The following is a 22,234-nucleotide window of genomic DNA, read 5'->3' as shown; positions in this document are numbered from 1 at the left end:
AACTTCTTGAATGTGGTTTTGAGCACCTTGGGGGGTGCAGTTTTTAGAATGGTGTCACACTTGGGTATTTTCCATCATATAGACCCCTCAAAATGACTTCAAATGAGATGTGGTCCCTAAAAAAAAAAAATGGTGTTGTAAAAATGAGAAATTGCTGGTCAACTTTTAACCCTTATAACTCTCTAACAAAAAAAAATTTTGCTTCCAAAATTGTGCTGATGTAAAGTAGACATGTGCGAAATGTTACTTAAGTATTTTGTGTGACATATCTCTGTGATTTATTTGTATAAAAATTCTAAGTTGGAAAATTGCGAAATTTTCAAAATTTTCACCAAATTTCCGTTTTTTTCACAAATAAATGCAGGCAATATCAAAGAAATTTTACCAATATCATGAAGTACAATATGTCACAAGAAAGCAATGTCAGAATCACCGGGATCTGTTGAAGCGTTCCTGAGTTATAACCTCATAAAGGCACAGTGGTCAGAATTGTAAAAATTGGCGCCGTCTTTAACGTGCAAACCACCCTTGATTTTACAGCAAGTGCCTTACCGTCCGAGAAGGGTTATGACTGATAACTCTATGCACAATCAACTAATAACACAGAATCCATAATTTACTAAATCACAACTGACCCTGCTTTCTTACCATTGTAGCAATGTGCATGTTATTTCCTGAAACAGAAAGTTACAGTCTAAAAAGAAAGCCCCAGTGGCCAGTTTGAAAAATTCATGATTTCTGTAAAAATGTAATTATCTATAAAAAAAAAAAAAAAAAAAAATTGCCTTAAACATTTTAAAGATAAATTTAACCCAAAAACCTTTTAAACAGTATGTAATTTTCTAATGATAGCTTTCCCTTAAGCTTAGATAACTGATGGCTACCTGTCTCTCTTGACTCCCCGTACACACGAATGCTTGAGCATGATGTGTTCTCTATGGAGAGTGGAGTAAGCTGCTGCTGCTGCCATACATTTTTCAGTATAATGAAAAGATTGGGAGTTAAAAGGAAGCCACCATACATGATGGCTGACCGGTTCTACCTACTTATATCTAATATCTGTGGGACCCTTCGTGGAACATCCCAGAAGCTACTACCAAACATTGAAACTCAACGGAGACTGTTACCTTCTGTATAACTCTGCGAATGTTTCCGTTATTGAGCAGAAAGATAAGGAGTACATAAAGTGATATGGGACTTATAAAGGATGTGTGTGTGGTGGAGTACCTAGCCGTATATGGGAGATTACCATGCCTCAGCTTCTAGTGTTATGTTTCACATTGGTAAAATGAACACTGAGTGATCGGATTATTACTCGTTTCTGGCTAGGAGGGCACAGGGGGCATTATTGTATAGTGTTCCTGCTTGGTAGAAGACTCGCAGATTTTGTCTCACCTCCCCTATACAGCTCTATGATGACAGAGGGATATTTGGCACTTGCTGTGTCCTTGTGTGGAATTCAGCTTCTGATAAGCTGGACAGAGGAGGCCGATCTTGCCTTTGCCATCCCTCCCCCACGCCATGGAGAAGTGTCAGTGCTCAATCTTGTCTCTTTACATGACTAGAGGCTGTTGCTGAGTTTGGACTGATGTAGAGGTAAGGGGAGGGATAAGGTGGGCTTACATGCTATGTCCCAGCTGGGGAAGAGGCGGGTGCATACCTGAAGATGATGTGGAGTTCAGGTGGCCACATGCTGCAACAGCTTCCTGACATGGAAAAGACACCTCACAGAAGGAGAACACCTAGCTGCTGCATGACTCGGATTGGCCTTTCTGCGCCCTAATTTCAGATCTCACGTGGGGGCTCCGGGCAGGATGTAGGAGGAGCACCACATAGAAGAGTTGCTACTGCCGGATACTGCCGTCACGGCCCCCCTAAATGAAAGCAAGGTGCAGCAAAAGTCTGCAATGTGGTCATTTTGGGGCCCAAGACCCTCCAGTTCCCACCTGGCGTGCCTCATGTGCTGCATGGGTCAGTATAACTTCAGCATAGCTGGGTCGGGTGTATTCAATGTGCACTGAGCGCGGCTTGTTCCACTTCCCCTACACCACAGTATATTTAGCAATAATCCGTTTGCTGAGTTCACATCCTCAGGATAAGATGCTGCATGTGTGGTGAAGCAGGGCTGAGAACTGCCAAGATGGACCTACCCTGCGTCTGTATGGTATTCTGCCATTCCTGCTTTATGTGTCTCGCTAACGTCAAACGCTTTTTCCAAACCCCCCACCCAATGCACAATCTCTTATCTCTGCCCTAACTTCAAACTGTGTCTTTGGATTATTGACTCTCAGTTAATCCTGGCGGAGAACGGGCTGCTCGAGGAGTTTGCCGGATTAGGATAATCTCTTGCCTGTGGAGGGTGGGAAAGTGACCCGGCGGGGTTACAGGTCATAAGCACCTGTCATTTTCACTTTTTACATTATTATTTGTTTTTATATTGCAGATGAAAGAGACAGAGTGCAGAAGAAAACCTTCACCAAATGGATCAATAAGCATCTCATCAAGGTAGCCCAGCTTCTTTTCTATTGTTTGTTATTGTGTTTGTCTTTTACTTGGGATGTTTTATACACTCCTTATGTTGGACATATTTACATCTTGAAACCTCTAGTCCAAAGTTATACGGATGAAAGGTAATGGAAATCTACATTTCTGTAGGTAACGATAACCTTGAGGCTTCAGTATTGGGCACAGGGTTTCTCCACCAAATGAACAATCATGTATTCTGACAACACTAGTAGTGAAGGCAAGATGACATATTCACAAAGGTGCATGTCCTACTATTCAGCAAGGCAGGAGGCCAGCAATCTCTGTCCATTTGGGTTTTTTCCTATTCCAATTCTTATGCTGATTTGCTTCTTGCAGGCATTCAATAGAACCGTCATTATTTTCATCCATTGGATTAAAGTCTCAGATAGGGTATCCGCACACATTAAGTGTTTGCAGTAGAAATTTCTGGACCAAAACGTCGCAGTTTACAGGATCAGCAAAATGAATGACCTTTCTGAAGTCTCATGCACATGTTGCTTATTTTTTCCTTTCAGATGTGAAGTAGTTTACAATCTGCAGCATGTCACTTCTTTTATCGGTGTTTTTCACCAATTCAAATGAACATGGAAAAGACTAATCAAAAACTAATGCAATAATGCGCTTAATATTTACTTTCAAGAGATGCATTTTGGTGCATAAATTTCTGCTGAAAATCCTTAATGTGTGCTCATTCCCATAGTTGTGCAGTGATCCCATTGCGATCCTACCAAGACCTATCTCTGCCTCCATATGCATGTACTTTAAGCCATATACCCATGTGGTCATCTCATTACCAGTATAAATTTGTACATAGACAGTTCATTGTCTATGGTGCTGAGGAAAATAGTCCCGTTCAACGGTTGACTGTTTCCATCAACCTTGTAGATGTGGAACTGTACTGTGCAAGCATTACCACCAAGAAGCACTTTTGGGCCTGTGACACTTGTTCTAGCAATTGAAGCAAGTTTTTAAGGGGTAACCTCTTTAAAAGCTTTTTATTGTCTCCAGACACACCAGCCTCTCTCCACCTACTACTTCCTCCACTCACTAGCAACCTGAAGGATCTTTTATCACTGCACTACGATGTCACCAAAAGTCCTTTTGCAATTTTTTACCATGGAAATTGCACTTGTAATGCAATACTGATATTATCGGTGCAGTTTATGGTTTATAAAGGCATAGTGTCCTTTTTGGGGATGGAGGCCCTGGGCAATTGACTAGTTGTTTTCCTTAACACACACACTGAGGAGTATGTTCCCACGGTCAGTAACACTGTGGGTTGGACGCTGCGTAAATCCACAGCGTCCAACACGCAGCCGCCAGATGTTACAGCATAGTGAATTTCAAGAAATCCCATACCCACTATGCGTGCATCGGCACCCGTGGATCACCTGCGGAGACGGACAAGCGGCGCATTTTTCCATACTGCACCATGTCAATTTATCTTGCAGAGACGCGAGCATCCACAAGATAAACTTCACCCGTCCAATGTATTGGGCGCGGTGATACCACACAGTTCAATGGACACATGCGGATTCACCTGCATTCAAAAGCCGGCAGCACTTTGGATGCAGCGGACATGTGCGCGTCCAAAGAGCTGCGGATTACTGACCGTGTGTGCATACCCTAACACGTTAGTTCAGGACTGGGCCATTTTTTTCCTATCCGGCGCCATAGGCTTCCATTCTAGCAAACGACGGACTGCAAAGGATCCGTCGCTGTCCATTTTTTTCGATGGAGACAAAAAACGTTACTTTGTTCGTTGTCTCCGGCCGCTGGACAAACAATTTTCAATGGATGAAACGCGAGGCCATTCGTCGCTAATACAAGTCTATGAGAAAAAAACCGGATCCGGCGGCATCACTAGCCGGATCCATTTTTTTTTTTTTTTTTTTAAATTTGATGGATTGCGACTGATGACAAAAAACTGATGTGTGAAAGGGGCCTTACTCCTGACTTTTATAACAAAATAAAATAATGAGCTTTTGTTATCATTGTTATCATTTATATTTTTTTGTTCTTATTGTTTTCCTCCCAAACAGGTTCGTAAACACATCAATGATCTTTATGAGGATCTGCGGGATGGCCACAATCTTATCTCCCTTCTGGAAGTCCTGTCCGGTGTCAGACTTGTAAGTATCTATTATTTACTGCCTCTGTATGTTCCACCATCAAATGCTCCCTTATCCTCACAATGTCATTGCCATGTCCATCAGAACAAGGACCCTGAGGCTCCACGGAGCCTGCGACGCATCCCATCCCACCGCCTGTTGATGAGGGAGGAGTCTGAAGACGACCCTGATGATGCTGTATGTCACTAGGGCAGTCATTTTGTCAGATAATCCAGTGTGAGGAAGAAATCCAGCACTGGGTGATCTGGTCACCAGCACAACACGGGATGATGGGAGGTGGATGTGTGCTGTGGTTTTCTTATAGCATGAGCATGAGGGAAACCTAATAACTATGGCTAGAATGGCAGTTTAGTTCACAATGCTCCTTCAGTCAGTCACTACAAAGTATTAGTGTACCGGAGGAGGCGCAAAGTGTGTGGTTTTTGGTTTTCTATAACGACGCACCATTTTTCAATCACAATCATCTAATGAACACCCATATTCTTGTTTTTTTCATTTCTAACCTGTCTGAGAAACCCTTGCAGTGTCCTCTAGTTTTCTTTCCATCCATTCAGTCTCAAGATTCCTTACCTTCATATCATTTCTATGTTCTTCAATGTGTTCTGTTCCAGTGTTACCATTATCCTTGCATTTGCACCAACTAATGATTCCTTCTAACAAACTCTACAGCATTTTCTGCTTTTCTTGAACAACGTTACTTCCACCTACTAGTTTAGCTTTCATTATAACTTTCTATTTGCCTTTACAGCCCAGGGAGAAGGGCCGAATGCGTTTCCACCGGCTGCAAAATGTGCAGATTGCTTTGGACTTCCTCAAACAACGTCAGGTAAAGAAGATAGGTGGCTCACAGAAATATATACCTGCTTTATAAAAATATACTTTAGTAGAGAATTATTAAAAACATAGTTAGTGATCTAGATAACTTAAGAGCGATATAATGCTAATGAAGATAATTCTCCAAAAATGCCCAACTATATGGAATTTGAATCCCCTAATGCACCCTTTTTTTTATCCCAACCTTGCCACGGAGGATGGCAGCCTAGTAAGTGCAATTGGTGCCCCCTTTTCCCGTCAGCTGGCCGTGGTGTGCCCTAGAACAGGGGTGTCAAACTGCATTCCTCGAGGGCCTCCAACAGGTCATGTTTTCAGGATTTCCTTAGCATTCCACAAGGTGCTGGAATCATTCTGTGCAGGTGATTAAATTATCACCTGTGCAATACAAGGAAATCCTGAAAACATGACCTGTTGGCGGCCCTCGAGGAATGCAGTTTGACACCTCTGCCCTAGAACATCCTAGTAACACTTGGGACCAATATACCCATTGAATAATGGCAAGATACAATGAGACACCTACAAAGATTACTTATAATTATTAGAGAAGGTATCCCAGAAGATAAAATGTGTTGAAATAGGACAACTGTGCATGAAACGCTCAACTAATATAGTCTTATAGACAGGAGATAAAATGACTTGTTCAGGATCACTACATTCAACTCAATGCGTTTCCCCTTAACAAAGGTTCCTCGGGAGTGGGGTCTTAAAAAGGGCTATACTTAGCTTCTGTGTGGGGTGTGCGTTGTGTAATAACGTGCTACGACGCTCACCAGAGAAGGAACCCTCCGTGGTAGTACAGAAGATAACCAGATGAAATGCTCAGCTTTGTCAGGTTTCCGTCAGATGGATGGGTAATATGTACTAAGCATTTCTGATTTATGTTTAGGTGAAATTGGTTAATATCCGGAATGATGACATCACCGATGGTAACCCAAAATTGACCCTTGGATTGATATGGACAATAATCCTGCATTTTCAGGTAAAAAGAAGTCTTGGATATTTTGTATGATGTATCAATAAACCAGCATAAGAGAAAGAGACCGGAATCCCACTAATCCGGAGATCTAGTGTTTCCCATTGTGCTAATAGCATGTAAAATACATCTTGCCCCATACAAGTGCACACTTGACCGTATTCTCCGCTGGGAATGGAGAGTAAGAATATGGGCATTTTAAAATTCAAGATGCCTGACCCGTCTTCCTCTGGGTAAATGAGCTGGACACCACCCTACTGTACGTATATATTATTAGATGGTAGGCTGGACACTGTATTAATATAAAAATGTGGAAATCAATATTTGTTTTTTTGCACTTTATTCATCCTATGCTCTTTGTTACTGTTACTTTTTAGTACTGATATTGAAGATTTACAATTCACATTTCACGAATAAATTGAGCTACATTCACACTTCTGTTTGGAGATTTCTAAGTGTCTAACACGTGCTAGCGCTAGCTATGTGAATTTTGTAATAAACCTTTGATTTTACTTAGCGCTCCACTTCTGGTGACGGAGTTTGTTTTAAAGCCTGTTAGTAGGTTTTCTTTTATTTCTTCTACCGTTACAACATGAGAGCTGTGCCCTATATAGGAATTAGGGATTTTTAAATACCTTAAAATCATTCCTTTTTTATGGCTATACAATGGTATCAGACATAGTGATGTGCAAATGTAATGCTAGCCATTGCTGAGTCTGTACGATAATCCCAACAGTGCTCATACTGTTGCAGAAATAATGCCGCCCTTACAATAGAGCCAGTGATATTCGCTTCCCGCAGAATAGTGCCGCTTGTATTAGTGCTCATAGCCGTATACCATTACCATTCACTACTGATCACCATAGCACAATTTCTCCCGAGCCCTCTAATTTCGACATGATGGGCCAACCGTATAATGTGTATCACATTGGCAAATGTAAGTTGCAAAAATAATTGAGTATGTTGAGTTTCCATAAGGTCTTAAACCTAACCGAAGTGGCTGTGTCCATGATTAAGTCGAGTGGGGTAAAGGACACTTAGACCCTATTTACATGCAGTGGGGGAAAAATGTGTGTGTAAATGCCACACAAAAAAAGCAGCAGATTACCCCTTTGACTCACACCAGTGCTAGTCTTTGTGTTTCCAGTGACACATCAGCAAAAAAAAAATCAAATTTTAAGTTTTTGATTTGTACCTTGAATTTTTGTTTAAAAATATGTTAAATTTGACATACGTGTAATTACGCTCTTAGAAGTGGCAACAAATTAATGTCCAAATATTGGTACAATATACATAAAATGTTTAGAAAGTGATGAGTGCCTGCCCCTCCCACAACACTGTGAAGAAATATAGGCACACATTATTCACTCCACTTTTATATTTTTCTTCTTTATTCCTGCCAGAATATGGGTCCATTTAGCTTAGTAGACCTCTTGCAATGTTTAGTTGGCACAAGAATTTATTTTCCTGATTTTAGATTTCTCTTTCCAATTTGAGGCACATTTGAGGAAAAGTCTTTTTGAGAAATGGATACTTACTGTATTGTCGGTTTCTCCGTCTTGCATATCCTGTAGCAATAGGCAAAGTATTCGGAATCTACTGCCTTCTAGTACTCCTGGAGCCAGTGGTGATATGAAACAGAAACTTAAATAGATATTCCCAATAGAAAAGTGTATGGTGTACCGCCTAGGTCCCCACCAATACTGAGAATCATTGGGCTAAAGTGCTGGTATGGCACTGTAGCATCTTCACAGTTCTCAGCAGTCAGACCCGCACTGATCACAAAGTGATTTCATAGTATTTTGTGATAGGAATTCCCATTGAATTTTTTTCTGTATGTTTTGATTAATGGCATATTGCTAATAGCGCAATAATTGAAGTTCTGCCCTGAATAGCGCCACTCCTGACCCTGTTATTTACGGGTACTACCATACAGCCCAAGTCACTATTGGATACCTTCTTAGAGGGGATATTCAGGACTTGGCAAAAAGAAAATGTGTCTAAACACTACCAGACAGGTACCGTAATTGCAACTTACCTATCTGTTGTGCACAGGCCGCTCGTGCCAGGGATTCAGCTGCCTGTGCTTTCTGCTCTGCTCTGTCGACGGGGTGGGATTTCTGAGGTCATTATGATTGACAGGCGACTCCCCCATTTAGGCAGTGGGGATCCTGCTGTCAATCAGAATGACCTCGGAAGTTTCCCCCCATCGACGGAGTGGAAAAAAAGCCTCCAGTCTGTAGATGTGACGTCAGCAGAGGCTTCTGAATCCCTGGCAGGAGCTGTCTGTGACCCATCTTTGTTGGAGAAGAACGGCGCCTTGCTCAACAGGCAGGTAAGTTGCAATTACCTGCCTGTTAGTGCTTAGGTACATTTTTGTTTTTTTCTTTGTAAAGTCCCAGATATCCCCTTTAAAGAAGACCCATTATCAGATCAAAAGTGGCCAGCTTTTGCTGTTAATTTATTCCCACTCATCCCCAAAGGTTTTTTCTTTTGCGCTGTAGAATTGGAGGTATGGGTCTTTATTTAGTGCTAATTTTCATGGTCTTTACCAAAGCGGCATTGTTCACGGGAATTAATGCTAACCAGCCTTTAGACATGTCCCCAGAAAATCCTGTAAACCACGCCTTTTTGGCAAAGACCATAAAATGAGCAGTTAATAAAAAGACTTTCATCTCTGGAACCGTATGGTGGTAATAAAATAAAATAAGATAAAAAACTGGGCTTTTTTCCCCAGTGACCGGTCGTTTTTGGAGATCATATTTTTGCCTCCTTGCACAATAAAATGCGATGTGCTGATTAACATGAAGTATAAGACTTAATGTATGCGTACTAGACATATATCGTTTTCTGTATTGAGCGGTACCTATAGACTGTTCTGCAGTCTTCTACACCCCACAGTGGTTGAGTATATTATTTAGTGCAGAAGATAGTGGTCCTGGTTCTTAATTATGGCCAGAAAAGAAATGTTAGTAGAACGCAAGGAGAACCATATATTTGTGTTTGATGAATAACTCTTGTAAGGATGTGGTTTAAAGGCTGAAACGCCCTGCAGATATACCTATTATAAATTACTACTGGTCCTTCTGAAGTTAATTTATAGATAGGGCATTGTGGATCCTTTGTATAAGCATCACTTGGCTTCTCTGGCTTTTTATTGCATGGCTCTTCCTCCCCCTCCCTTCCCAGCACTCTTCCCCCTCTCTCCTCGTACGGGGTGGGGATAAGCCACCTCACTAATACAGAGATCGCTCCATCCAATCAGTGCCGGCCTTGGTGTAAGGTGCCTGTGATCTGAACACTGCAGAGAGATGCAGGGAGATGTCTCAGTCTGTAAGATGTCTGTCTGAAGCAGGCAGCAATTGCGGGATGAGAGGGACGATGTGTGCTCCTTCCCTAGTGACATGGCTATATTGCAAGCAGAAGGTGGTGCTCCGAGGAGTGGATCCTTTTCTTTTCTGAATGCACGTATTGTATGTGCCGTATAAATGCACTGGAGACATGGGGAATTCTGTCAGCTGTGTGCGGAAGCCCAAGGAGAAGAGACCGGGGAAGGAGAAGGAGCCTCAGTCTGGAAAGAAAAAGAGACGGTTTAGGAGAAAGAAAAAAGATGAAGGAGCTAAGCAGGAAACTGAACAAATGGATCAAAAGAACGAAGAAAGAGAGGAAGCAAAGGATGTATCAAATAATATATGTGCCTCTACTGAAGATCCTGCAAGCACCGGCAGCATTCTTCAAGAAGAAGGGAGAGTGCTCCAGGTCAGGGAGACATTTCATGGCATGGTGCATAGAGCTCAGCTGGTGAATCCGTTATCTACTCCAGAATCCCCACCATTAGGGACTACAGTCATAGCTCGTATAGTGGACAACCCAGCAGAAAAGAAGCAGCGATCTTCCAGTACTATGGTGGCTTTTGACAGGGGTGGGAATAGCCGAGCTGTTCTTCTGCATATCAAGGATGATGACCTGGACAAGTCTGTTAGCTATAGGACTAGCTCTGGTGAAGAAAGTAACCTTGGATTGTCCTCTCTGGCAAAGGATAAAACAGAAAGGGGTGTTCCTGTCACCCTGTCCTGGGGTCCTGAGCGCTCTTCCTCGGGGTATGGCAGCGAGCCCTTATCTCAGCTGGAGCAGGTGGGATTTCAGAATCTGGTCTCATTTCTGTTGTGATGCTTATGTCTTGTATAGCATATTTTGCCTTTTCTTGATAGTAGGTGTCCCATAAGTAGGAAAAGGTTTGATACTGCTTTATCCAGATCAATTACTGATTTGTAGATTAAAAAGATAATTGTCAAGGCATTGCAAGGATTAGTAAACTGCTCGTTGTTGATGTACAGATATTCAGAGCATGCAGCTACTGTGAAAAGTCACACTTCCCTTTGATTAATGCAGCGTGAGGCAGAGAGGTTTATGATCTATTTCTTTCTACAGATCTCCGATATTTATGTCAGTGGAGAATCTGGAGATATGTCTGCCAAGGAGAAGCTGCTCCTATGGACGCAGAAGGTGACAGCAGGATATGTTGGGGTGAAGTGCACCAACTTTACGTCTTGTTGGAGTGATGGCAAGATGTTTAATGCCCTTATTCACCGCTACAGGTCAGTGATTTATGGAGAACCATACTATAAAATGCTGGGTAAGAAGACAGAGATTGGACTGTACCCATTGCCTGTTTTATTTCCAGACCTGACCTGGTAGACATGCAGAAAGTGGAAATCCAGAGTAACCGGGAAAATCTAGAACAGGCATTTGAGATAGCGGAGAGTCTGGGGGTAACCAGATTATTAGACGCTGAAGGTTTGTACAACCAACTAATATGCTTTAAGATAATACGTATATTAATTTACATGGTTTCTGTGTCACGTGCTATATGTTTAACCTCAGATGTGGATGTGGATTCTCCTGATGAAAAGTCTGTGATCACATATGTGTCTTCTATATATGATGCCTTCCCCAAAGTCCCAGAAGGAGGAGAAGGGATCAGTGCCACCGTAAGTGTTGCCCATGTTGGTCCCTACAATGTTGTGGGTTTTATACCCTATGGCTCACATCTTGTCTGGGTTCTTTGTACAGGAAGTAGACTCCTGTTGGCTGGAGTACCAGGAAAGAGTAATGTCACTTACACAGTGGATCCGTCAGCATGTACTTCTGATGTCTGACAAATCATTTCCTCAGAATCCTGTGGAGTTAAAGGTACAGTAATATACTGCCGAAAATAGAACTCTTTGTTATAATGCTTAGTGGATACATTATTATGTGTGTTTTTACTTCTAGGCACTTTATAATCAGTATGTACATGTGAAAGAAACTGAAATTCCAGCAAAAGAACAGGAAAAGGCACAGATCCAAAAATTATATCAGATGTTGCAGGTACAATTTGGTTAATTTTTAGGCTTTTAGCACTGTGGAAGATTTTTATCTTTTCTCTTGCATTTCTCTTCTTGTTTAATTTCTGATGATCTTAGATCAATAAATTCCCCTCTTTGTTTTATTTTTTTGCACAACCAGCCTTTTTTGAGGGGTACAAAAGACAATATCCCTGCCACTTTCACTTAATCTAACCATATATTGACATATGACTAGATCTGTGTGTCCTTGTGACCTTCCATGTATTGCTCTGTGTTAGAAAAAGGAAGGATAAAGTCCCCATATAAATTGGACAGATTGTAGAGACATGTTCTTCATAATATCTGGGTTGTATGAGATCCTGGGAAGACCTTGATATCTTTCCCTTTCAGAACCTTGTATTGGATTTTCTAAAACATAAAAAAAGATTCTTTAAAGGGGTTATCTCAGGTTCTTAAATGGGTGAAATGAAACTGGCAACTTTGCAATTTACCTCTCATTAAAAATCTAAAGCTTGTCACCCATGTTGTATCGTGTACAGCTTGTTGCCTACATTGTTGTATAGTGTACAGCTTGTTGCCCATGTTGTTGTTGTTGTTATATAGTGTACAGCTTGTCGCCCATGTTGTATAGTGTACAGCTTGTCGCCCATGTTGTTGTTGTTGTATAGTGTACAGCTTGTTGCCTACGTTGTTGTATAGTGTACAGCTTGTTGCCCATGTTGTTGTTGTGTAGTGTACAGCTTGTCGCCCATGTTGTTGTATAGTGTGCAGCTTGTCGCCCGTGTTGTTGTTGTATCGTGTACAGCTTGTTGCCCATGTTGTATAGTGTACAGCTTGTTGCCCATGTTGTTGTATCGTGTACAGCTTGTTGCCCATGTTGTTGTTATATAGTGTACAGCTTGTTGCCCATGTTGTTGTATAGTGTATAGCTTCTCACCCGTGTTGTTGTTGTATAGTGTACAGCTTGTTGCCCATGTTGTTGTTATATAGTGTACAGCTTGTCGCCCATGTTGTTGTTGTGTAGTGTACAGCTTGTCGCCCATGTTGTTGTATAGTGTACAGCTTGTCGCCCATGTTGTTGTATAGTGTACAGCTTGTCGCCCATGTTGTTGTATAGTGTACAGCTTGTCGCCCATGTTGTTGTTGTATAGTGTACAGCTTGGCGCCCGTGTTGTTGTTGTATAGTGTACAGCTTGTCGCCCGTGTTGTTGTTGTATAGTGTACAGCTTGTCGCCCATGTTGTTGTTGTATAGTGTACAGCTTGTCGCCCATGTTGTTGTTGTTGTATAGTGTGCAGCTTGTCGCCCATGTTGTTGTATAGTGTACAGCTTGTCGCCCATGTTGTTGTATAGTGAACAGCTTGTCGCCCATGTTGTGTATAGTGTACAGCTTGTCGCCCATGTTGTTGTATAGTGTACAGCTTGTCGCCCATGTTGTTGTTGTATAGTGAACAGCTTGTTGCCCATGTTGTTGTATAGTGTACAGCTTGTCGCCCATGTTGTTGTTGTATAGTGAACAGCTTGTCGCCCATGTTGTTGTATAGTATACAGCTTGTCGCCCATGTTGTTGTATAGTGTACAGCTTGTCGCCCATGTTGTTGTTGTATAGTGAACAGCTTGTTGCCCATGTTGGCTCGCAGTAGCCAACGAGCTAGTTAGAGAGCTTGCAGCACTAGCAGGCTCTATGCTTTTGAGCCTGCCTGTGCCGTTGTGAAGCTAGCCGGATTAGTGGATCTGTAAAGCTTCAGTTCACCTGCATTTTTCCCATGGTGCATATGCAAAGCTGCTTTTGCTATTAGCATGGGAAAGGGCTTACTTTCGGACAAGAGGTGTGAGCAGGCCACTGGCCTGAATTGTCATTGTTCAGGAGCAACAGCTTTCGGCATCCAGGAGGCTTGGAGGTAGGGGGGCTGATGCTCTCCTAAAGATACAATATGAAAAAAGCCTTTTAATGTTGAAATTATTTTGCATTATTTGATGGCATTTTTAATTTTTGCCTTTTCTATAAAAGACCTGGATTGAGTTTGGTCGTATCAAACTTCCCACATCCTTTCATCCTAACGATGTGGAGGAACAGTGGGGGAAGCTAATACTATCCATGATAGAGAGAGAGAAGGTTCTCCGACCAGCTGTGGAGAGGTTTGTGCATTTATGCTCTTTCTGGATTTTTTTCTTCTTCTGCCTTTGGCGTTACATTACCTTCTTTTTCTTGCTTAAAAGGCTTGAACTGCTGTTACAAATTGCAAACAGGATTCAGAATGGCTGTTTGAGTTGCGAAGAGAAACTGACACTAGCGAGGAATACACTACAGTCTGTAAGTGAGAGTCGAAGCTACACTACCTGTACGCCGTGGCAGTGTATATATGTACCGTATACACACATAAACTGATGGCATTTACTGAATGGTCTCTTGTAAAATGTAAATCATGGGGATTAGGGTTAGCCATGATAAATTATGTTGTAATTGATCAGCTTTTGATGTCTGATTTAAGTGTTGTGCACACTGACGCATTGTACATAGATTGATGGGTATAGTTATAAGAACAGCATAAATTCCATTGCCTTTCATAAGACATTAAAAACCTAGCAATTTCTCTGCAACAATCTTTGACATATTTTTATTGATTTTTCTGTGTGTCTATTAGGATGCCTCTAATGTCGAATGTGGACAAAGCACTCAACAAGAAATTGAAGTGTTGCAATTCCTTCAGGAAAGTGAAAGTGTTCTCCGTCAACTTCAGGCAGACGTTCAGATTCTGCGAGATGAAAAGTATTTCCAGGTGGATGAGCTTGCCTTCAGGTAAAGTAGAGCTTTTAAATATATATTTGTGTGTGTATGTACAGTGGCTTGCGAAAGTATTTACCCCCCTTGGCATTTTTAATTTTTTGCTACCTTACAACCTGGAATCTTGCTGTGTTTTTTTTTTTTTTTGAGAGTTTTCTATAGTTCATGTAAAGAACATGTCTACAACTGTGAAGCAAACGACAAAAGAGGAGAAAATAAATGAAAACTTCAGTGTGCATAACTATTCACCCCCCTAAAGTTTGTACTGTCTAGAGTCTCATTTTTCAGCAATTACAACTGCAAGTGGCTTTGAAGTAGTCTCTGAGCTTTTCACATCTGGCCACTGGGATTTTGGCCATTCCTCAAGGAAGAACTGCTCCAGCTCCTTTAAGTTGGATGATTTCCTCTGGAGACAGAAATATCCAAGTCTGATTTTCAATTGGATTAAGGTCTGGGCTTTGACAAGGCCACTCCAAAACATTTACATGTTTCCCCTTAAAGGGGTATTCCCATCTCCAGTATCCTAACCCAATATGTAGTAGGTATAATATTAGCAAATATCTCCAACTAGAAACTTAGTCTGGTTCTTCAGATTTGCTATATTGCTTACCTCATGTAGGGCATTGCAGTAGCTTAGGTATCCGTGGTTACGACTACAAAGTGCTGTCTACCTAACTGACTGTCACTATATGAGTGGACGAACCCATGGTTACTGCAATGCCCTACATGAGGTAAGTGACATAGCGTATCTGAACTGTATTCAATTTGTAACTGAAGGAATTGACTAATACTACACCTACTACATATTGGGATAGGATCTTGGAGATGGGAATACCCCTTTTAAACCACTTGCGTTTTGCTTTAGCAGAATGCTTGGAGTCATTGTCTTGTTGGAAGGTGAATCTCCGTTCCAGTCCCAAATCACTGACAGATTGAAGTAGGTTTTGCTCAAGGATATCCTTGTATTTCACATCATCCATCTTCCCTTCGACTCACACCATTTTCCCTGTTCCTGCTGCTGAAAACACCATAGCGTGAGGCTGCCACCACCATGTTCCACTGTGGGGATGGTGCTCTTGGGGGTGACGCTGTGTTTGGTGTCAGACATAGCGTTTATCTTGGTTGCCAAAAAGTTCAATTTTGGTCTCCTTTGACCAAAGCACATACATTTGGAGAGTCTCCCACATGTCTTTTGGCAAACTGCAAACGAGCCTTACAACTTTTGTGTGTAAGTAAAAGCTTTTTACTGCCCCATCTTTTAAGTATACAGCTTATAGTGGTCGTATGAACAGATACACCATTCTCTGGTGGGGAATTCTACAGCTCCTTCAGGGTTACGTTTGGTCTTTGTCCTGCCTCTCTGATTAATGACCTCCTTGCCTTGGCTGAGAGTTTTGGTGGGCGTCCCTCTCGGCAGGTTTGTTGTGGTACCATATTCTTTCCATTTGATGATAATGGATTTGATGGTGATTCGGAACATCATCAGAAATTGGGATATTTTGTTTATAACCCAACCCTGACTTGTACTTGTCAACAACTTTGTCCCTAACTTTTTTGGAGATCTCCTTGGTTTTCATGATGTTGTTTGGTTAGTGGTTCCTCTTGCTTAATGATGTTGCAGCCTCTGAGGCCTTTCAGAAAAGGTGTGTGTATATACTGAAAGACCATGTGACACTTACATTGCACACAGGTGGACTTCCTCTCACTAAGCATGTGACATATGAAGGTAATTGATTGCAGCAGAAAAGATGGAGCATGCCATATAGGAATCTGACAGTTTATATGTATGCGGGTTCTGTTATATATGCTCTTTTTTTTATTTAACTGTTTAGAGTTCTACGGATTCAGGATGAGCTTCTAACACTGAGACTGGAATATTCCAACTTGTACAGAAAAGGGAACTTCATCGGCGCAGGCCTACAAACCTCAGTGTCTCTTAACACAACTCCCCAACAAGGCTTTCACACATCTGCTACTTCTTCCACGACTTGGTTTCGGAAACCAATGAGTCGGTCAGAGCTGCTTGCTTTATCCTCCTCAGAAGATGAAGGTAGCCTCAGATTTGTTTATGAGCTCCTTGCCTGGGTGGAAGAAATGCAGGTACTTATCATACAAACATTCATTCAAGTGAATGACGCTATATCCCATGGTATATGATTGATGTTTATTTAACATTGCTTGATTAAAGGGGTTGTCCACTACTTTTCGACCAGCAACCATGTGTCTTCATTGCTCCATCCTAGCCTTTTTCTAGTATACTTTCATGACCTGCTCTGCCTCTATGCATGCATTGCCAGATTGAGGCAGTTAAGACACATGGGTTCTAGTTTAAAAATAGTGGACAAGCCATTTAATATTGCCAAGCTATTGTGATCTTGGTTTTCTACTCCATTGCAAGAATACAACAATTGTCTAAGACACATTATAAGGTTTGTGCACATGGAAGCAATTTGAGGTTGTTTCATTTGGAAGCAGACATACAGTGGGGATAATAAGTTTCTCTATCGCTTCATTGGGGGGTACGGGAAACCATGGGTGTGTGCTGCTGCCACTAGGAGGCTGACACTATGCACAAAAAGTTAGCTCCTCCTCCGCAGTGTACACCCCACCGACTGGCACTAGGATAATCAGTTTATCTTAGTGTCCGTAGGGGGTGGACACGGGTCTTTCATTAGACCCATATCTGCCTCGGTTTGCGTCGTTTTCCTGTAACGTCTTTTTTCTTTTTCAGATGAATTTTCTTACCTCTGGAGGGATACAGTGTGAACAGTCACACTGTACTCCCACGTAGAAACTGAGTATGGCGTGTACTGCCACGCTGTATCATATGTCTAGCCAGTAGGACCCCCCAACCCCTAACACATGAAGAGTATTTAGGTGTTCCGTTCACTGGTCCTGGCCCCCGTCTCCTACCACTCGCCCACCAGAGCCTGTCGGTTTCAGGAGGCACGGACGTCCCACAAGAGTCTCGGGCGTCTAGGTAAGGTCTCTTTTTCAGGATGGAAAGGTACATCTCCTTCTTTCCATCAGGTTTCCGGTCCAGAGGTGACAAAGGAGAAGACTCCGGTAAAGAGAAAGATAAAGAAGAAAATAAAGATGTAGAGGAAATGAAGATCGGGTTGAAGATAGAGAATGGACGGAAGGATGAGATATTTCTGCCCCCCTAAATAGGGTTCTTAAATTAGGTATAGGCACAGGGCGTTATCCCTAGGACTTTATTCTGGGTATAGACCCTTTGTGTTCTATATGGGGCCATTTTCCCTCTTATTTGTAGCTACATTGGGGGCGCAGGGTTACCTTACAGGTAATTTTTGGGCCTCCTCGCCTCCGTCCTCTGTCTCTGCGGCCGCCTTTTGTAAATCTAGGCCCCGGCTTCAGCGAGCGCTCATTATTCTTGGTGGTTAGCTTCGCCCCCTCTTCCAAACATCTTCGGCGGTCTTTTTCCCCTCCCATCACTCCCCCCACTTCTCTTCTATCTCTGGCGGTCATCTCTGCCCCCTCTTCCGAAATTCTTCAGCGAGCTTTTTCCTGCCTGTCACGCCCCCTCCTTTTAGCTCTGGCGGTTAGCTCTACCCCCGCTCAATCTCATCGAGCGGGCCCTTTCGAGTCACGCCCCCTTCTTTCTTTTCAGTGTCGTGTATTCTGCATGCACTTTTCCTCTCTGTGGGCCCTCCTTTTCCTCCCTGCGATCACCATTTGCTGCATCTGGACCGGGAAGGTGGCTCCTCTGCAGGGAACTCGGCATCTCCTCTTGCTATCGCCCTGCGTATTTCCTGGTTCTCTTCTGCAGCCTGGAAGCAGTCTTTGGGACCTGCAGATTATTGTTCTTCAGCCTGGAAGCAGACTTCAGGACCTGCATCTTACTGTGAGCAGCTCTGTTCTGCAGACTGACACTCAGCTCAGCATACAGCTTTCTGTCCCCTAACCTTCTGGCATTAGTTAGTGGGTCTGCTGTCTATCATGCCTACTCTTAAAGGAGAGCGCTCTTGGCCTCCTACCCCTTCTTCTACTCTTGTCAGGCACTTTGTCTGCTCTTCATGTAACTGCAAACTCCCCTCAGGTCGGTCCTCTCCCCTCTGTAAAGACTTCAGCAGCCCCCGCACCTGCTACCCAGGGGTCCCCTACTGCTCCTAGTGAGAGTGGTCCTTCTACCCCAGTGTGGGCCTCCTCTCTGTCACAGTCTGTGACGGACCTCATCAAGGTTTCCCAGACCCTGGCTTCCATTATTGACAGACTACCTGTCCTTCCCTCCGCAGTCGCCAGCAGATCGCAGGAATCACCGTTTGTGCCTACCAACAGGGGCATTAAGGGATCGAGGCAGGGGCGTCCTTTTAGATCTTCCTCTCTCCTGCTGGCCTCTCTCTGCGGACAACTCCTTCCCGATCCTCCTCTCTGGAATCAGCCAAGACTGTTTTGGATGCACTGTCCAAGGATTACTCGGACCTGGTTTCTGACTGGGCCTCTGATATGAGCGACATGGTTTAGAGACTCATTGTTACTATCAACCAGACCTTTAACATTAAGGACACCGCTACGGAAACCGCAGTGCAGGTGGTTTCGTTTAGACGGTCGAGACTAGCTCCTAAGGGAATTAAAGGAGGTACTTTCCATGGAATAGGACAACCCGACCAGATGCTTCCAAAGAGGGAAGCGCCTCGGCATCCTATATCCCTTTGCCCCTGAGCTCTTTGCGAGCTGGACTGCTCCGATTGTGGACCCTCCAGTTTCCAGACTGTCCACCAGCTTGGTCCTTCCTCTTGCGGATGGAGCATCCCTCAAGGACACCAGTGACAGGCTCATAGAGTCCTTTACAAGGTCAGCATTGAAGCGGCCACTTCTACATTGGGTCCTGTCTTTGCCATCACCTGCTCACAGCTCCGTCAGGGCATTCTTTCTGGAGCCCGACGAAGGAATTGGATGACCTCGCAGACCAAATTTGTCACGCATGGAAGTACATGGTATCTGCCTGCCTGGACCCTGCTTCATGTGCTGCTCAGTCTTCCGGAAATATAGTGGCCATCCGAAGGACCATTTGGCTTAAGGTGTGGCAGGCGGACTTATCTTAAAAAAAAAAAAAAAAAGTCCCTTACCAACTTGCTTTTCCCGGGTTCCTGTCTTTTTGGCTCCAAGCTGGACCAAATTATTACGAAGGCCACTGGAGTGACGAGCTCTCTCCTTCCTCAAGCCAAACCTCGCCGTCCTCCTTTAAAGCATGAGTTTCGGTCCTTTCGGCCCTCTCATCGTTTCTCGAAGGTTTTCTCCCACCAAGAGAGGCCACAGACTCGGAAAAGGGTTTCATTTAAATCCTCCCAATCTGGGTGCTCCCGTAATGCGCAGGGTAGATCCTCCAGGACCAGTCCTGGCAGATTTTCCTCCGCATGACCCATCTTGGATCTAAAATTACTGAACAAAAGGGTCCATCTGTGTTATTTCACAATGGAGTCTCTTCGTTCCGTAACTGCTTCCATGGAATCGCAGGAGTTAATGTTCTCCATGGACACCTATCTCTATGTCTGGCAGGACCACTTCTGTTTGTTGCCCTTCTTGTGGACATTTACTGGAGGCTCTCAGACAGAACGGATCTTCTGTCTGAAGGGCCACTCTGCCACCAGAGTTCTTGGTCGCTAAAGGACTAGGTGTCAGTGCTTCCCATCCTTTTTTTTTTTTTGCAGACGGATTTTTCCTCCAGTTTTTCATGTCAGAACTTTTTTCCAGGGAGTGGCGCACGCCGTGCCCACCTACCGTGGACCCCTGGGACCTCAGTTTAGTCCTGGAGACCCTTTAGAAGTTCTCACTTGAACCACTTCGAGAAGTCTCTCTGTCTTGGAAGGTGGTGTTTCTTGGGGCCATCACCTCCTTTAAGAGTGTCTCAGAATTGGCTTTTTTTTTTCCTGTCAACCTATACCTTCTCTCCTTCCCAAGTTGGTGTCCCCCTTTTTTTGTCTATAGTTTTTCTGATCAGTTTAGTCCTAGTCAAGGCGATGCGCGTCTATTTGGCTATGACCTCTCCCCTTTCGGAAGAGAGACTCTTTGTTATTCCTGAGGGGAGTGTGCAGAAGCCTTTCGGCCTCTAGGACAGCAATTGCTTGCTTGATCCAGACGATCATTTTCGAGGCATACCGGGTCAGAACAGAGCGGCTTCTCATGGGTTTAAGGCACACTCTACCTGGGCAGAGGGCGCCTCCTGGGCGGTATACCATAGGGCCCCCGCCCTGCATCTCTACAATTAGGCAACCTGATCCTCCATCCACATATTAGCCGAATTTTACAGGGTCCAAACCTATGATTCGGCGGATGCCAGCCTAGGTAGAAGGATTTTGTAGGCAGCAATGGTTAGTTCTCTGACCTGAATGGAGTTTCTGCCGTTCCCTCTCCATGGACTGCTTTGGGACGTCCCATGGTTTCCTGTATTCCCCCCCCCCCAATGAAGTGATAGAGAAAACAGGATTTTTTGTTACTCTCCGTAAAATCTGTTTCTCGTATCCTTCATTGGGGGACACAGCACCCTCCCATGTTTTGCAGCTGTGGTTACTGTATTACGTTGTTACAGTTTGAGTCTGTTTTGTTTCTCTTTGTCATGTTGCTTCTCCTACTGCTTTCTCACTAACTGATTATCCTAGTTCCGGTCGGTGGGGTGTACACTGCAGAGGAGGAGCTAACTTTTTTTGTGCATAGTGTCAGCCTCCTAGTGGCAGCAGCATACACCCCATGGCTTCCTGTGTCCCCCAATGAAGCGATAAACAGATTTTGAGGTGAGTAACCAAAAATCTTGTAACCACCGATCGACCAAACCGCTGCACGACCAGCTCTACCCTCGCCTACTGTATCCTCACTAATCCCTTGTAGATTGTGAGCCCTCGCGAGCAGGGTCTTCTCTCCTCCTGTGCCAGTTGTGACCTGTATTGTTTAAGATTATTGTACTTGTTTTTCTGTATATCCTTCCTCACATGTAAAGTGCCTTGGAATAAATGGCTCTATAATAATAAATAATAATTTGATACACTGCCAATTTTCAAGTTCTCGCCTAATAAGAATGGAGAGGTCTGTAATTTTTATGGTAGGTAAACTTCAACATAAGAGAATAAAAAAAATAAAAAATAAATAATAATCGCATTGTATGATTTTTAAATAAAGTGCATTTTATTGCATGAAATAAGTATTTGATTGCCTACCAACCAGCAAGAATTCTGGCTCTCACAGACCTGTTAGTTTTCTTTAAGAAGCCCTACTCTGCTCTCATTACCTGCATTAATTGCACCCGTTTCTACCTTTTTCCTGTATAAAAGACACATGTTCACACACTTGATTAATCACACTCCAACCTCTCCACCTTGGTCAAGACAAAAGAGATGTCTAAGGACACCAGGGACAAAATTGTAGACCTGCACAAGGCTGGGATGGGCTACACGACAATAGCCAAGCAGCTTGGTGGAAAGGCAACAACTGTTGGCGCCATTATTAGAAAATGGAAGAAACACAAGATGTGTCAATCTTCCTCGGTCTGGGGCTCCATGCTAGATCTCGCCTCATGGGGTAAGGATGATTCTGAGAGGTGTCAGGAATTGTCCCAGATCTATACAGGATGACCTGGTCAATGACCTGAAGAGAGCTGGGACCACAGTCTCAAACATTACTGT

The 22,234-nt window shown here is 43.3% G+C and overlaps 1 protein-coding gene across 17 annotated transcripts in view; it reads left to right on the top strand.

The window, feature by feature from the left end:
* MACF1 (microtubule actin crosslinking factor 1) overlaps positions 1–22,234 on the top strand; it is a 377,759-nt gene that overhangs the window by 154,075 nt on the left and 201,450 nt on the right. For 9 of the 17 annotated variants that reach the window (XM_077295969.1, XM_077295955.1, XM_077295963.1 and 6 more), the window contains 13 exons: positions 2,444–2,505; positions 4,569–4,658; positions 5,407–5,484; positions 6,379–6,471; positions 10,897–11,063; positions 11,150–11,262; positions 11,350–11,456; positions 11,539–11,658; positions 11,740–11,835; positions 13,824–13,951; positions 14,033–14,126; positions 14,458–14,612; positions 16,430–16,697. In XM_077295969.1, coding sequence (XP_077152084.1) covers positions 2,444–2,505; positions 4,569–4,658; positions 5,407–5,484; positions 6,379–6,471; positions 10,897–11,063; positions 11,150–11,262; positions 11,350–11,456; positions 11,539–11,658; positions 11,740–11,835; positions 13,824–13,951; positions 14,033–14,126; positions 14,458–14,612; positions 16,430–16,697 — 1,571 coding nt within the window. Of the gene's footprint in view, positions 1–2,443; positions 2,506–4,568; positions 4,659–5,406; positions 5,485–6,378; positions 6,472–9,748; positions 10,600–10,896; positions 11,064–11,149; positions 11,263–11,349; positions 11,457–11,538; positions 11,659–11,739; positions 11,836–13,823; positions 13,952–14,032; positions 14,127–14,457; positions 14,613–16,429; positions 16,698–22,234 lie in introns of those variants that run through there. The other 8 variants (XM_077295960.1, XM_077295956.1, XM_077295952.1 and 5 more) reach the window with 4 other exon arrangements.

This window comes from Ranitomeya variabilis, chromosome 3 (genome assembly GCF_051348905.1).
Source record: "Ranitomeya variabilis isolate aRanVar5 chromosome 3, aRanVar5.hap1, whole genome shotgun sequence".
NCBI lineage: Eukaryota > Metazoa > Chordata > Amphibia > Anura > Dendrobatidae > Ranitomeya > Ranitomeya variabilis.
The sequence above is the reverse complement of the archived record's forward strand: the minus strand, read 5'-3'. Positions and strand labels throughout refer to the sequence as shown.